This window comes from Perissodus microlepis, chromosome 23 (genome assembly GCF_051167445.1).
Source record: "Perissodus microlepis isolate ML-2025 ecotype Zambia chromosome 23, ASM5116744v1, whole genome shotgun sequence".
Lineage (NCBI taxonomy): Eukaryota > Metazoa > Chordata > Actinopteri > Cichliformes > Cichlidae > Perissodus > Perissodus microlepis.
Window position 1 is genome coordinate 10,928,149 of NC_140482.1, and position 16,662 is coordinate 10,944,810.

Consider the following 16,662-nt stretch of genomic DNA (forward strand, 5'->3'; position numbering starts at 1 on the left):
GTTTCATGCACTGAATAACCTTCATTTATTAGGGCGCACGTCATTGTTTTCCCATACAGCCTTACACACAGCAAGCCAAATGGATTGCTGTGTGTAATGATGACATATTTCATCTGAGATAAAATCTTTGGGAAATGGTTTTCCTAATGATCAGTCGGCCTTTTGCAACAGACAGTTATCAGCCAAGGCAATAGCTTTTATCACTTGTTATCAGTCCTGCACATATCAACAACAGGTGGTGTCATCCACCTACAAGGTGGAGACTGTTTTGCCCGTCTAAATTTAAGTAATAATGAGGAACTGTCAAGCAGATTTGCCTTTTGGACAAAACTTACATCATTTAAAAAAAACAACCTTTTTATGTTTACACCAGAAAAAAGATTGTGCTCTGTATAAACTGATCAAGTACATTTCATTTGACCAGATTCCACTGAATTTTATATTCTTCTGATATTTCAAAATTACATCGAAAATATACATGTACATGTAGTTAAATAAGTCAGCATATTGGGCATAAAATGTTGGAACTAAAAGTCCTTTTGTTATGTGTACAAACAAAAAGGTCCTGGTTTGGGATAAAATGCACACTTTTCAAATATACATCACACATTGCAAAGTTACATTTGAAAGCATGCCTTGCAATATTAGCAAACACTTTGCATGACCTTTGTCACACATAGATGTCGACAAATCTGCTCATCACTGATTATAATGGATAACTGTTTTGTGAGCCTGCTAGAACGTAGAGGAGTGAGCCTACTGACAAAATGCACTCACCACACACTTTACTACTTAAGGAATGATTCAGTTCCTTATAAATGGTCATTTACACTGAATCAATTTAATATTTGATGAACAAAACCTAGGACTTTCACTGTACACATCATGCTTTTATCCACAAAGATAATCACAAGCTGCTAATTCTTCTGAATATCTAAACGATTGCAAAGCTATGACAAGAACATCATGTAATTTCATCACTCATAAAAGGAGAAACCATGTCAGTCCATTCACTTTTCAAATTAAGATTGGGCAAACAGTCTTATCACACAAAGTAACAAAGAGGACAGAACTTGCACATTTATTTTTTTATTCTTAAAGTGTGTTTTGCTGACAACACTGTTACTTCTGTGAGTTGGTAAAATAACTATGGCAACACGATTTTCAATTAATTATGTCATCATTATTAATCAATTATTCCTGCAGGTCTCCTAATACTGTCACTAGTGTGGATAGGCAAAAATAACTACATGTACATGCTTCTTAATTCATTACATCAGAATTATTAATGAATCACTCCTGCTGGTCCACGCTTGGTCAGCAGGTTATTTCTTTTCGGCTGCAACACTGCGGGAAAGACTTTCTCTTTCTCGCCGCCAGGGGGCAGCGAAGCCTCTCGAGTGGCACTCACTAGTTCAGAAAGGAAAAAAGTCTGGCAGGTTTGTAAGCTGAACGCAGGGCTGCCCTGCTGAGCTGTGGGCCTATTCAGAAAAAAATTACTGTGAGGAGGAGAGCTCGCGGTGACTCTGTGGCACGTAAACGGACGTGTAAAGTCTGAACATGACTTCCAAGGGCGATCATCATCATCATCATCAGGCAAACTGCAGATATCAGTTCGCACTGAGTCAAACTACATATTATGCTGTTTACTTATGAATTGATGCTTATTTCTGAGACTTTTTCTTTGAATGAAAGGAAGTAACTGAGTTTTGAGAAGTTCCGGTTCTTCTTTTAAGACTAATTAACTAAAACAAGATAATATTGATAATAATGATAATAATAATCACCATCATCATCATCATGCCAGAGTCAGAGCAACAAAAGAGGGGGTGTTTCCGTGTGCAGTTGTGATCCAGGTAGTGTATGAGTCACGCAAGATGCTCATCTCCTAAGGTTCACCACCTCCACCAGCAGCAGAAAGCGTCACCCTGCCACTCTGGTGCCCACACAGGGAGAAGGTGGAGGGAGGCACCGTCGCTGGATCCCGTCAACTAGACTCCCAGCACCCACCCCCTCCCCCCCTCCCACACACACACACACACACACACACACACACACACACACACACACCATCCGCCCCTTACCCCCGCCTCCCTACCCCTCCCACACACACACACACACACACACACACACACACACACACACACACCATCCTCCTCTTGCTTCGGCTACCGCCGCTTGTGTTGGGCTGGATCTCACTGATTTATCGTCGGGTGCCTTTCCCGGAGGAAACCCTCCCCACGAAGGAGCGAAGAGGACCAGGAGGAAGTGTGGTGGAGGGAGGTGGGGGGCGGGAGAGAGCTCGCGATCCGCTGCTGTGGTAGTGCTGGTGCTGTTGTTGTTGTTGGTGGTGTTGGAGGTGGTGGTGGCTGTTCGGTGCACATGACGCGCAGGAGAAAAAAGTGCGTGGGCGGATGAGGAAGTTGAGAGCTGGGATTGATGGTTCCACACCTTTTCACTGCGCTGGCACTTGATCGCGGCAGCAACGCAGCAGCAGCGGCGGCAGCAGCAGCAGCAGTCCACCGGTTCCTGCGATCAGAGGTGATCCGCGCGTGGGAAAATGACAATCAAGTTTGTGGTCACCCTCTTCACACTTTTGTTCGCTGGAGGTGCTCGGTGAGTGTCATTTGCACCTTTTCTCTCTGTCTCTCCCTCTCTACGATCAACAGCTGAGAGCAGCGTTAAAGCTTCAAAAGTTCGACTGCTGTGAATGAAATCCCATACATGTGTGAAAGAGCCTGTGTGGTAATGCATGGTTCTTTTTTCTTTTCTTTTTTTCCTAAGGGTTTCCCTCACACACACGCACTCCATCAGAAAAAAAAAGGGGGGGGGGGGGGGGATAAATGACAGCACCATTTACTGCTGCGCCCAAATCCACAGTCTGGGGGTCTCACAGTCATTTACAGCAGGCTCCAAGTCATCATGAATCAAACATGTTCTTTTTTTTCTCTTTTTTCTCTGCGTCAAAGTTTTCATGACAATGTGTTTCTTTAAACATGATTAAGACCTCTCGTTCCCCTCCTCTCCTTTTCTCCTCGCCCCCTCCTCCACCCCTTCTCTTTCTCACACACACAAACAGCTCTGATTTACGGGAATATGGCGACGACGATGAGGATCATCAGGACACCACTGTCAATCAAATGCTGGTGCCCAGGTCGCACCAGGAGGACGCAACGCTCATTCTGAACAATTTGCTCAAGGAGTACGACAAGACTCTACGCCCAGACATCGGAGGTAAGGATCAGAAGTGGTGGGGAGGAGTTGGAGGCTTTTTTGGTTGGAGGAGAAACTTTGGTGATGCTGTCCAGGGACTGGCTCTGTGCCTGAGCTGTCCATGGTGCTGAAACTAGTAGTGCTGCTGTGAGGGTGGGAAGATGACATCCCCTTCCCCTCTCTCTCAATCATTTTAAAATTAGGTTTCTTCAGTTACGCTGGGACAGATTTGGTGGATTTGGGTTGCTGAGATCTCTGCAAGAATTAGGGATAAGGTCCTTTTTAAGTGTTGGGAACTTTATTTATCTAGTGGGAGATAAAAACTACAGGGGCATCTGAATTTTTCAGTATTTACATCATTTACATGACTAATGGTTATTTGTGTTTCTATCAATAAATTAACAGTAAATGGAGAGGAAATAAAATGTGTCCACTTCTTGGGTTTCTGGCAAATTATCTGCAAAGCTAATTCACTTAAATGCAGTTTAATTCAAAATGCAAATAGGACCATGTTCTTATGTTGGCTCTACATAAGCCAAATTTACAAAGACGTACAGTGCTGTGCAAAATTATTAAGCCACCCGTCATTTCTCTATATTTTGTTAAGAGCATGGGAAATAGCTGCAGAGAAATGTGGGCAAACATGCATGGAAACACAACATAAAAGGCAAAAAGAGTTTGTTTAAGAATAATGGCAGTCAAACTAAATATTGACTTTTAATCTTGTTAGAATCATACAGGCTGAACTCTCTTCAGGAGTAGTTCTCCAGGCTTCTCGAAGGACATTCAAAGCTCTTCTTTGGATGTTTTGCCTTTTGTTTCCCTCTCTATCAGTACTGTTGAGGCCTGGGCTTTGGGGAGGCCAATCCATGATCACTATTGTTCCATTGTGTTTTTACTATTCAGGTATGCTTTTATTGCATTGTCAATGTGTTTGGGATCATTGTCATGGTGAAATATTTCCACTCAGATACTTTCCAGATCATATTTCTTGGTATATCAAAATCTTACAGTGCTTTTCATGTTTGTAATTCCATCAGTTTTGACAAGGCAACATCACTGGCTCTCAAGTCCTGTGTCAGATCTTTGCTGAATATTTTTCTAGCTTTTTTTAAGAATGTGACTTTCAGCTACTGTTCAAATGTATGCTGTAGATAGGTTTTTAGGCCTACTTGTCCAGCTTCCTCAATTTTTTTAAGGAAACATTGCACACCAAGCCCAGATATGCCAGTTTTTCAGTTAAGTGTCTTTTTGGAGGGTTTGGGGTTTTTTTTTGTTTGTAGATGCAAGTAAAGCAATGGAAACAAATTGTGTGTTTTTGCGACAGGCTGCAAGTAAGAAATTGGTCCTTTGCTAAGTTGTCTGCTATGTGTAGACATAACACTGGCTCATCCGTTGATCTTTTGAGTTTGGTGCCTTTTTTATGCTTAACAAACAAAAAAAACCTTGCTTAACACCAGCATGTTAGCATTAGCATTGTTAGCATAGTAGCAGTGACAGTAGCATTTAGCAAAACGTAGCACACCGGTTGGCTTTAACTACTTCAGTTTGAATCAAAAGGTCATTAAATAAATCAAAAAACTAAGAATGTAAATACGAGCACACCGTGCTAGCTTATCTGGCTGTCACTCCCAAACCACAAAGACATTTATCGCTTTCACACATGTAATAGAATGAGTTACCCACAGCTGGCAGGCCATGCCCAGTTTGTGCTGTGTGTGTGTGTGTGAGAACGAGGGTGACGACGGGAACACGAGTCCAAATCCTCCCTTGATTGCACCCACGTTCTCACTGCTGTGGTGCAATCAAAGCCCTGAGCTCCTTGGAGGAGAACATTCCTCTTCAGTGAGGTCTCTAATCAAATGGTTACCGGTTTGTTCCCCGGAGTCCTCTCATTGGTGGGCTGCTGGCTGGAAGGCTTTTCTGTGATGAACGTGCAATCCCGGCTTCTGTTGCTGCTGCATTTTAGAAGTCATTTGGAGAAATCAAGGCAGCCTGTCTTTATGGGCATAGAGGAGTCAGAGGTGTGGTGGTTTCCAGTGAGGCGATTTTCACCGGGGTTTAGCACAGTGGCTCAATGTCATTAGATTGACTGCCTTTACTATATTAGCGGCACTATTCTGAATGTGAAGGCAGACATTACTCCAACTGTTTCTGCTGTGACCTTATTTTTATTTCTCTCATATTCCAATTTACGCTCGACACTTGGTAACATTCTCCTTGTGTTTCTTTTCCCTTGATTCAGAGTTTGCATTTACAATCAGCAATACAATCTGATATGTGTAGGCCATTTGGGAGCTGCTCTACTCTAATTTTGTTTTGCTTCCCGCAGCTCACTGTGATATTTTCCACTTCCACTTCACTTAAATGTTGAAATAAAATGCAAGCATTTTTGACAAGCTTCCTATACAGAGGTAATTTTTGTCTGAAATATTCTGTATTTTCCTATTAGTTCGGCCTACATTAGGATGAAAGACATTTTGTACCAACAGCTATTCAAAAAGTTTTCAGAAGCTGCATACAAAGTCCTGCTTAAGCAGAACTCAAGGACATATCCACAGAGTCAACACGGGAGGCGGTGTGTGCAAACGCAGGTCTCGCTGGGATGAGACCTAAGAATGGATTACTTATTGAAATGGTAGTGATTTCAAAGTGAACAAATAGTCAGTGTGTCTCTGTTGAGCTATATTTATTGCTACACTTGTGCTGTACGACAACTGAAGTCCAACTTGTGAAGTATCCGGAAAGATGTTTGCACCATTTGACTGCAACTCGACAGCTACTGGCAGTTATTTTTGCATAAATTTCATGCGTAAACTGTGCAATAAAATATAGATCTAGCCATGCAATAAAAAAACCAAAGACAATGTTAAAATCAAATAAATCCTGCTTTATGTCCAATGTCCAGCAGAGGGCGACTCCTTAGACTTCTATACAATTTGAATTATTTTGCAGCCAAAGAGAAAGTTTGGCTTCATTTATGACTTCAGTGAACACATTACTGTTGGGTTTGTGGTCATAACTATTATTTTCAATACTGATTAAGTAAATCACAGAAACACTGTAAATAAAAAGGAGAGTAATGCAGGGTACACTTTGGAGCAATAATTCCCAAATTCCCAAAAACCAGAAAACCCCAGGGAGCCAACCCCTAAATCTTCACTCTAATCAAAATGTAAGAGACAGTGATGCATTTCCATGAAAATCTGCAATTTTTTGTTATCACAGATGCACCTTTCAAAAGATGAACCAGATTATATGAATTTCATATATTCGGCTTCCTTCACCTTTTTGCCGTATTCCAGTTCCTCTAAACTTTGTCTTTCTGCCATTTTTTCCCTGCTCAAAAAACTCTTAATCCTCTAAATGTCATCTTCCCCACTCTGAACACTTTATCACCTTAGGAGCTCTTTTAAGGGCTAAGATACTTGGTGAATCACTTACCTATGCCAGGATTTGGTCCTGACTTAAAGAGTGAATTCTTAGTAAACATCATAATTCTGAGAATTTTTTTTAAAATTTCATCTTATTAAGCCTCAGTCAGACGCTACACTCTTCACCCTCAGGTTTATACTAAAAAGCCTTGCTCATGAATTTTCAGGCTCTGGTGGGAAACACTGTATCTTCCAATCATTAATAATGTTTATTTATCTTTCTCGGAATGCTTGAAATGATTCCCAGATATCATCAACAATTATTTTCCTCCCTCTCTCTCGCGTTCACCAGCAGCTTGCTCGGATCGGTTCAGCCTGGTAGTTCACCTTGCGGGAAGAGGGGAAGAGGGGGTGGGCGTGTGGGGGATCACCCTTCGGCTCTGCTTCCATAATTAGGGATGAAATTTTGATGAGATCCAGTTGACAAACCTCAGTGTCGTCCATGAAATGTTAATTTCTTAGCAGGATTATGTGAAGCAGTGGAAGCACATGTGTATGTGTTTGTGTGTGCGCGCGCGTGTGTGTGTGTGTGTGCGTGTGTGTGTGTGTGTGTGCATGGGAAAACGTGCACAGACAACACACTTACAAACATACTTGGAGATGACGCTGAGTCAAAGACAGATCTGGGACATTTAAGTCATTGTAAAAGAGAGTGGGTTCTGTTGAGATCCGCTGCAATGAATCTCTGAGAAAACACACACACACACAGTAAAGAAAGTAAATTCACACGGATAGCAGCCACTGAAGTCGGCACTGTGAGGCTCATTTCCAAGACACACCTTGATTTTGACTAAATCAAAGTCATCCTCACACACACACACACACACACACACACATATATATAAAAACACTGTATTTCTGTTTGCCTCTTCTCGTCTGTAGTTGTGCTTGTTTATAAGCCGCTGGCTGTGGAACCAGAGCACATACTGTTGTTTTAAGCAAATGTGAAATTTTACTATTAATTGGCTGCTAATTTCTAAGTTGAACATTTGTGTCTCAAAGCAAGGTTCACTTCTTCAGCACAGACAATCTGCATAATACTAAATTCTTCGACAGTGAAGACAACAATTTTCCACGCCTGAAAAAAAATCTGCTACTATTAGCTAACTAACATTGGCATTATCAGCACTGACAGAGAGAAGTGCAAAGAAATTCACCACCTGGTTACTTTGTACAGCAATATGCAAATTGAAGCACAGCACAAAGTTATTAATAACGTTATTCTGTTTATTTTTTTCATTGACAGAAAACAGCTTTTTAAATTGATACACTATGGGTACAGTAAAGACCATACAAAGGCATGTAGAACAATATTTTATTATTATATGGTATGACAAAAAAATAGTCAAATACAATGAAACATAAAAATGTAATAATACTTTTGCCCTAATTAGATCTTAAGTTTTATTATGTTGAAATAAATAAATACAAATAGCCTCAAAATTCACATCAGAAAGGAGTTTGTGTGTGTGTGTGTGTGTGTGCGTGTGCGTATGCGTGTGTGTGTGTGTGTTTGTATGTCTGTGTGTAGTTGAGTGTGTATTTATATCTTTGTGGGGACCAGACATTTGAAATTTACTATACATAAGGACCAACAGCCCTTATGGGGACCAAAATCCTGGTCCCCACAAGTTTGAAGGCAATTTTGAGACTCAAACTTTGATTTTCGTGTAGGTTTTGGTTAGGTTTAGGGTAAGGGTTAGGCATTCATTTTTCATGGTTAGGGTTAGGGGCTAGGGAAAGGATTACTTCAATTAGAGGTCCCCATAAGATATGAATACCCAACATGTGTGTTTGTGTGTGTGTATTATAATCCTAAAACTATGTGAAATGCTCAGTGCTTTCAGTCAGGCTTTGACTAATCAAGCTTTTGTCCCTTATGCTTCAGATTTTAACTAATCTATTTTCTATAAATTCTCTGAAATTCAAAGACCTTTGAGATATTTTACTTTAGAATGGATAAAAAGGTTTCAACACAGTGAAAATCAAAAAAATCCAAGAGACTACAGTATAACAGGGTTGTTAACTTAGTGTCTCTGTTTGTTTTCCTCCTGTCACATCCAGTCTTGTGAAGTGAGCAGCGAGTCTAATCTTCATATAAAGTGGGTGACTGGTCCACTTGAGAAGGGAAAAGCTACCCACATATCCTCCAAGCAGAGCAAGTGTTGAGCCTCACCTTAAGCGATAAGAAGCAGTTCCCCTTAGATGAAGATGAGATGCTTTTGTGTCCCTATTGTGTCACTTTCCTTTTGGATTCAGAGTGTGATCACTGTGTGAGATCTGGGTGATCCTCATGTACTGTGCAAAGATGCAAAGATGCATTGGTGTATGTGTCAGTGTTTGCGTCTGTGGAATCGAGGACAAAGAGGGCTGGAGTGGAAGGCTTTGTATGCTGCGAGGGCTCTTCAGCCACTCGCATTTAAAGTTTGGAAGCTAGGATGATTCAAGGAACTCAATTAAACTTGGGTCTGAGGCGCATTCTAAAAATACAAAGGGCCAACAAATTAAAGCTTCATTTAAGACAGATTCAAGTTTTATTTTGACTCCAACAAATATCACCCTGCTGTCATTAATACTCAGCAGAGCACCAAATGGGACTGAAAATACCTCTTAACTGATGCATCACTTCCTTCTGCTAAAAAACTACAGTGCATTAGTTTGATTTATGTGACACCAGTTCAACACAACAGTCTATATATTGCAAAGTAAATACACTACAGAAAGACAGTCCCAGTAATCTGATGATCTCTATTAGTAAGCACTCGGAGACAGTGGGGATAAAGAACTCACAGCAGAAACAGGCTCATGGATGGACAGACATCTATTGCGGGGTGAAAGGAAAAAAAAAACAGAAAAGAGAGATACATGCATAGTGATATCACAAATAACAACAACGACCACCAACAAGCTACAGAAGAAAGGGGGCATATCTTTTGTTTTGTTTTAATAATATTAATGTTCATCCATTCTCTTCTTCTGTGCAGTCTTTCTTCTGCTTCTCTGCATAGGCAGAGAAGCCCATGCGTCCCTCTCACCAACCACCTCCTCCAGTTCACCCACTTGAACACCAGGCCCGCTGAGAGATTTCTCCAGTATGTCCTGGATCTACCCTGGGGCCTCTTCCTGGTGGGATATGCCCAGAACACCTTCACCTAGGAGGGACTCAAGAGCCATCCTGTTAGATGGCCGAACCACCTCAGCTGTCTCCTTTCAATGTGGTTGAGTAGTGGAGCTGCTCTGAGCCTTTCCTGAATGGCTGAACCCCTCACCCCATCTCAAAGGAAGAGACACCCTTTGGAGAAAGCTCACTTGTGTCTGCGATCTCATTCTTTCGGTCACTACTCAGAGTTCAGTAGGTGACAGTAGGTGAGTGCAGGGAAGTAAATTGACTAAACCGAAAGCTTTACTATATAATATTTTGCTTTAAGAATATATAAAAGTTATTATTATTTTTTTAATTTTTTTAATTTTTTATTTTGCCTGTCCCATTTGGTTCTTTAGCCGTCAGAATTGTTGTCTGAAGACCAACAAGGAGACCCAATGGATTTACTTTGCTAAATGGATCATCATGGCCTTGCCATATTGGTCCATTTGATCAACCTTTGTTGTTATTATTTATTTTATTTTATTTTCAGTTGTTACAGACAGGACAGACATGACTGAGGGATAGGAAAGGGAGAAAGAAAGATGAAGGAAAAGAAAAACAGAATAGAAGAGGGACAGTGAGAAAGGGCACTTAAAAAGAGAAAGAAGAAAAAAAAATCTCCTGGATCACCTGCTGAGAGAAGAGAAAACAAGCAAAAAAAAACAGAGCAACATACTAAACACAACACAATCACGTTAATCTAGCTAAGTGTAAACAGCAGTAAATACTAAATATTCAATGTTGTTGTGTAGCAAGCAGGACCGACAGCGCACAATGTGCTTGGAAATAGCAGCCAATAGAGGTGTAGTTTATGTCTATGAACAGTGAACACCTGTGTGCACACCTGTGTGGATCAGCGCGCTTGTATTCAAAAGGTTTCCCCATGTAATGGTCTGCTAGAGGATGTAGAGAGCCATAGCCCTGTCCCCCAGGGCATGAAGCAGGCATGGAGGAGATCCAGGCCCCAGACATCCAGAGGCCCCAGAGTGCGAGAGCCCAAGGAGGACAACCGGAGGGGCATCCATGCCACCCTCCTGGGAAGAGCTGAGGAGAGCCCCAGATGAGGGGTCACCCGGTAGCCACGGAGCAGAAGCCAGAGGGGGCTGCAGTGGCGTGCCCGCCGGCTCTGCCAGCAGCCAGCTGTGCCACAGTGAACCAAGCCGCAAGCCCAGAGGCCCGAGGGCCCCCTTTGCCCCCGAAGAGGCCTGACCGAGCAACAGGCACCAGGCCCCGCCAAGTAAGCTGGTACATACCTGAGCGCCCAGCCCCGGACACCAAGAACCACCAACGCACCGACCCCTGAGGGCATCAGTTACCGGCAGGAAGTGTGGTGAGGGGAGATACGTAGGCCTTTGGAGGGCCTGGGAGTTCCCAGAGAGGTGGAGTGTAAGACCCGACCTGACATATAGACACAAACAAACAGGCACACACAGACACAAATATGCATTCCCACCCTCATGCACACATATACAAATACTCAGCACTCACCCAACGTAGGGATAGACATACATGGACACTGTACACACAATCACACTCCCCAAACAAACTCTATACCCCGGGTCCAGGTACCCTCGCCCCTGGAGGGGGAAATTGCACCTAGACTCAGGAGATGTTACCCTTTCCCCCGGGGTGGAGGCAAGCAGACCGCCCCAGGATCCGCAGCAGCAGGGAGGCCCCATATCCCAGATCCCAATCGGACGGCCAACACCTCCTTCCAGCCCCCCCGCCCCGATGGCCAGCAGAGAACAGGGGTGGGTGAGGACCCCAAACCTCCCTCCTCTCGCTCATATGTAGTGTTGCTGCGTGTTGTTCTAAGGTGCATTTAAAACACGGGAGAGCATGGTGCTGCTGCCAGAGAGCAGCAGGTGTTAGCACGGCCCCTCCCCAGAACCCTCAATGTCTACATGGATTTAAAATTGAGAGGTGGGCACCGGCGCCAGAGGTGGGGTTAAATACACAGACCGTCCACTGGACGCCGTTAACGTGCCCACCCTCAAGACCCTATATGTATGTGTTGTGAGAGTGTGAGTAATGTGGATGTCTAAGTTGTGGAATAAAATTGAGGCACAGGTGGCCAGAAGGGGACAGAGGGGGGGGGGAATGCCTCCCCTGCACCCTGGTGACACACCCGCACCCCAAGGCCCTACTTGTGTGGGTGGGTGTGTTGGAGCGGGAAGAAGGAGGCAGCCGGGGATGGGGAGGAAAAGAAGGGAGGCGCAAGATGCCCCTCCCTGGGGCCAGCTCCCCCGCTGACCCCAGTAGGCACCCCCGTCCTTCGGCACCCACCAAGGCAAGGGAGCCCAGGCCCATCCAGACCGGGGCCTATGGCAGCAGAACCGCCCAGCCCCACAGGACCCGGGGCAGCCCACCCGACCCCACCGCAGAGGCGACTTTTGTTGTAATTTGGCGCTATATAAATAAAATTGAATTGAATTGAATTGAAACTGCACCCACCCTAACATTCCATCATCTCCCAGACTGCACAAGACAGTAGACACCCAGGTTAAGTTTATTCTCCACCTCTCCTATGACTCTCCCCCACCTGCAGAGTGGACTCCTGCAAGGATGGAACAAACTCCCTGTCAGTTGAAGAGCCCCCTAGTTAGGCCGATGCGCCAGAGGCCCCCTGCGCCAGGGCTGAGGACCGTTTTCTTGGCAATGCATAGGGCAGTAAAACCATGTGGACTGTATTAGTTTCTGTAGTGACCATCATCCAATTTGCCCAACAAATTAAATGTTGTTAAATGGAATTTTACATTTGAGACACTTTGATAAGTCTTCACATATCCCGCACCAAAACTTCTGCACTGGTGGACAGAACCAAAGAGCGTCGATGTAATTATCTGGTGTATTGCCTTGACAGTGTGAGCAGTTGTTGGAAGATGTAAAGCCCATCTGGAACATCCAATGACCTGTATAGTGCACTCTGTGTAGTATTTTGTATTGTATTAATTGCAGACTGGGATTTCTAATCAATTTAAAGGTTTTTAAGCATATCTGAGACCAGAAGTTTTGGTCTAAGCTGACTGACAAATCTGCTTCCCACTTTGCAATAGGAAGGGATATTGATTCATCTATTTTAGAAAGTGTTCTGTATATTTTAGACAATAATTTAGGGGATTTAAGAGTAAGAAAATGTACCGTGCTTGGTGGTGTTTGCAATTCAACTTGACTGAGGTATAAAAGTTATTATTAAGAAAAGACTCCTCTTATGCCACACTTTGACTATATATAATTTTTGTCTTCATAACATTACAGAGTTAGAAAATCTTGCCTTTTCTTGCCTACAAAACTACAGTTCTAACTAGTCAGGCTTGCTGTCTTTGGCAACATATATTATGTCATTTGGAGGCACTAGCTAGCAACTGCCTGGTGAAGAATGCAAGAAGCAGTGAGTATGATACTGGTTGCCTTTTGTCCTTTCACAGTTCCAACTAATTAGACCGGCCACATTATCTTCTTTCCTATCCATCGGACTAGGATCCCTCCTGGTCGCTATGGGAGGAGGCTCCAGGGCAGACCCAGGACACGTTGGAGAGATTACATCTCTTGGTTGGCTTGAAAACTTCTTAGTTTCGCCACAGAAAAGCTGGACAGGGAAGTATAGACTTCACTGTTTAGGTTGCTGCCACCCATAACTCAGCCCTGAATAAGGGGAAGAAGATGGATGGATAGATGGATGGATGGATGGATGGAAATTATCCTCTTTCTCTTTACCATTTTCACACAGCTGATAGGGAGCTGGTAAAAAACAGTGCTGCGTTCTCCTACTCGTTCACCTGCAATAACAGATAGGTCGAATGGTCATCATGAAAGACCCCCATAAATCAGTCTTTCTGTTGGACTGACAAGACATGTCAGAGGTGAAGCATCTTTTTTCACCCATTCCCAACGAACAGCAGCACTGTCTCCCCGGTCAAACCTGGGTGCAATATGATACCACAAACTGCACTATAGACAGTTTTTGATATGGCAGTCTGATTTGGGCCAATCAGACTGTTTCTTACAATTTCTGTGTCATGTGTTGCATTGTGCAATTGCTTGTCTGAACTAGCAGTGGCACTTTTAAGCAAAAGGTCATGGAAACAAACTGAAGATGGGCGATGGGGTGGGTGGACGCGTATGTTGTGACAGGTTGGGTGTTGGGGGTGATGTGCAGACTTGTGAAATGTCTTCGATGTCGGCACATTTCATTTTGTAACAATTTTTCAACCAAAGACAGACATTAAGCCAGTTATTCAACACTGAAATGTCTGTTGTTTATGACGAGATAAAACAGTCCCCGAGAAGACCAATAGCCCGTTGTCAACGGGGTTGATATTGATGTAGTCTGATATTAGTATTAGCAAGTCCAGTAACGATGTCCAGCGTAAATTCACACTGGGCATCAAACAAATTGGAACCATTTTTCAATCAAAAGTCAACATCATGAACGGGTGTTCGAGCAACCATTGATTGTGCTGTGCTCCAAATCATACAGACACAAAATGTCTGATTTGATCAGCACAAAATGAAGACAGTTTCTGCAAGTTAATTCCTTGATTTTTTTTTCTTTTCAGAAACAATAAAATAACATTATGCTATCATGCTGTTTGTCTCGCTTACATAAAATGTACAGTTCAGTTTCAGCCTGGATGCAGCTGAATATTGCCAGGTAGCTAATTCAGTTTCAGCTTGTGTGTGATCGCAGGCAGTAACTGTGACTGAAGGCTGTAATTGTCTATAGCTAACAAGCTATTGATCTACACTGACTGACCAGGTCGCTGCAATCATATCTGCCATTATTGCCTCCCCGAATATGTCTGGCGCTTACAATTAAGTCAGTGGGTGGCGGTGGAAAGTGAAAGACTGCCTGCGCATATGAATGGGAAGGTGCTGTGCATGTGTGTAGTTTTATTCATCTACACTCATTTGTGGCCACTGATATGGCTTTCCCTACACAGAAATATTATGCACATGAGCTAAACATGTATGTGTCTGTGTTTGTGCACTTTCTTCTGAAGTCTACAGAGAGAGACACTTCAGAAGGATTCAGATAAAAGGCAGGTGTGTCAGAAATAGAAACTGAAGCTGCTCAGATATTGTTGGTTTGCAGCTGTTTCCTGTCTCTTTTACTTCTATTTCCATCTGTTTTTCTTCGTCTTCATTCAGCCCCCCCCCCCCCCCCCCCCCCCACCACCACCACCACCACCACCACCACACACACACACACACACACACACACACATACACTCCTTTTTCCACTGCTACCTATGTGTATCAATAATGACGCTCAAAATTTCTGAGTTGTCAAAATTCAGGCAAAAGTTTGACCTGCTTTACATGTGTATTAAAAATGTCATAGACCCATTTCAATCACTTCAGGGCAAAGCGTGCAGAGCAGAGGATGGGATGTAGGCGCTGCGACATTTGCTCAATTCTACTCATATTCTTGTGCATTATACGTAAGCAGGCCTGCATTTTTGCCTTGTTTGATGAATGATTTAGGTGTATCCAGTTTCCGTTATTAAAGCATGAAACGAGTGGAAATCTAATTTGAGAAAACTTAACATTATTTGCAAAGGAAGTTCAGACTGTGTTTATATATTCTTTTCTGTACCACTGGGCCCAAAATAGCAAGGAGGTGTTTGTTTTGTGCCCAAGCGCTGTGATTTCACATTGATGTGCAGCTTTAACTGAGGGGGGAAAAGTGAGTAGAAAGAAACTGTTGTTAACTATCTGTGATGAAAGGGGCGCTTTCCGGCTCAGAAAGGATACAAAGGGATGTGCTAGCACTACTTCACAAGTAATCCAGGTGCTCAAGTACGAAAAGAGCTAAATGTTGAGAAGATGAATCGACCCGTCCACTTTCTGTTGGGACTGAAATGTCTCAGCAGGAGTGCACTCATTAAGGTAGTGCCATTGAAACTCTATAATACATAGTGTGTGGCCCAAACACAGAGCGAGCTGCCTCCTTTTCTTTGCCACTTCCAGTATTGCAAGGAAGAACGTAGGCTAGAGACTCTTTGATATCAAATGATAAATGGTTGAGCCGACTGTAATTAGTGGCCATTAGTGGATGTATATCATCTGCACAGTTATTTAGTCATTACAGTTGCCTGACTCATTTTTACTTTTCCCCTCAGGCTGTGTACTTCTACTAAATCGTTCAATGTGTTTTTATATGCATAACACAGCTCATCTGTCTCTCCTCCAGTCTTCACTGTGCCCATCCCTAACATATGCGCCTGAAACAAAAAGTTGAGGAAATAAACTAATGTCTTTGCAAACACACAGTGGCATTAAGCTCTAATTTAAAATCAAACCAGCAGACTGAAACATAGGGCAGAAAAGTTGGCATGAAACTGTATGTGCATCTGTTTGGCATGGCTTGGTTATGTACTGAGAATAATAATATTAACGATAATAACTGAGTACATCCATTGGTACAGACTTAGTCTGATGTTATTAGTGAAACTGGGCCGGCATGTTAGGATGCTAGCATTAACTACAAAAATTGATCATTGCCCAAGCATTACTTTGAGCAATTGCATATAGTTGCAGCAATTGCAAGGTGACTGCACAGGTCCCCAGGTAGGTAGGAGGAAACCTGTCTCCAAACAGTCACAGTCCAACTCAGACTGACCTCAATCACCCTAATTTATAAAGACACCCCTTGTAATTTATAAAGACAGACAGATGCCCTCAAGTTGCAATCAGTCTGGTCAGTCTGTGATGATGAGTCAAACTTTACTGTGATGCATCTCTTTGCAATAGAACACACAACTCAGCTGACTGCCAAATGGATGAATCCTGGTTGTATTCCTAAATAAAAATAATGTTTTTAATAACTTTCTCATTTTGCAGTTAAATGGCCTTCCTGCTGAAACT

General features: G+C 43.0%; 1 protein-coding gene across 2 annotated transcripts in view; it reads left to right on the forward strand.

Moving 5' to 3' along the window:
- The first annotated feature begins 2,084 nt into the window (after positions 1-2,084).
- LOC146360943 (gamma-aminobutyric acid receptor subunit gamma-3-like) overlaps positions 2,085-16,662 on the forward strand; it is a 164,720-nt gene continuing 150,142 nt past the window's right edge. Inside the window, exons 1-2 of one of the 2 annotated variants that reach the window (XM_084922339.1) lie at positions 2,085-2,616; positions 3,080-3,234. In XM_084922339.1, the coding sequence (XP_084778465.1) occupies positions 2,561-2,616; positions 3,080-3,234 (211 nt within the window). In that variant the 5' untranslated portion in view covers positions 2,085-2,560. The remainder of the gene's footprint in view (positions 2,617-3,079; positions 3,235-16,662) is intronic. The other variant, XM_084922340.1, reaches the window with a different exon arrangement.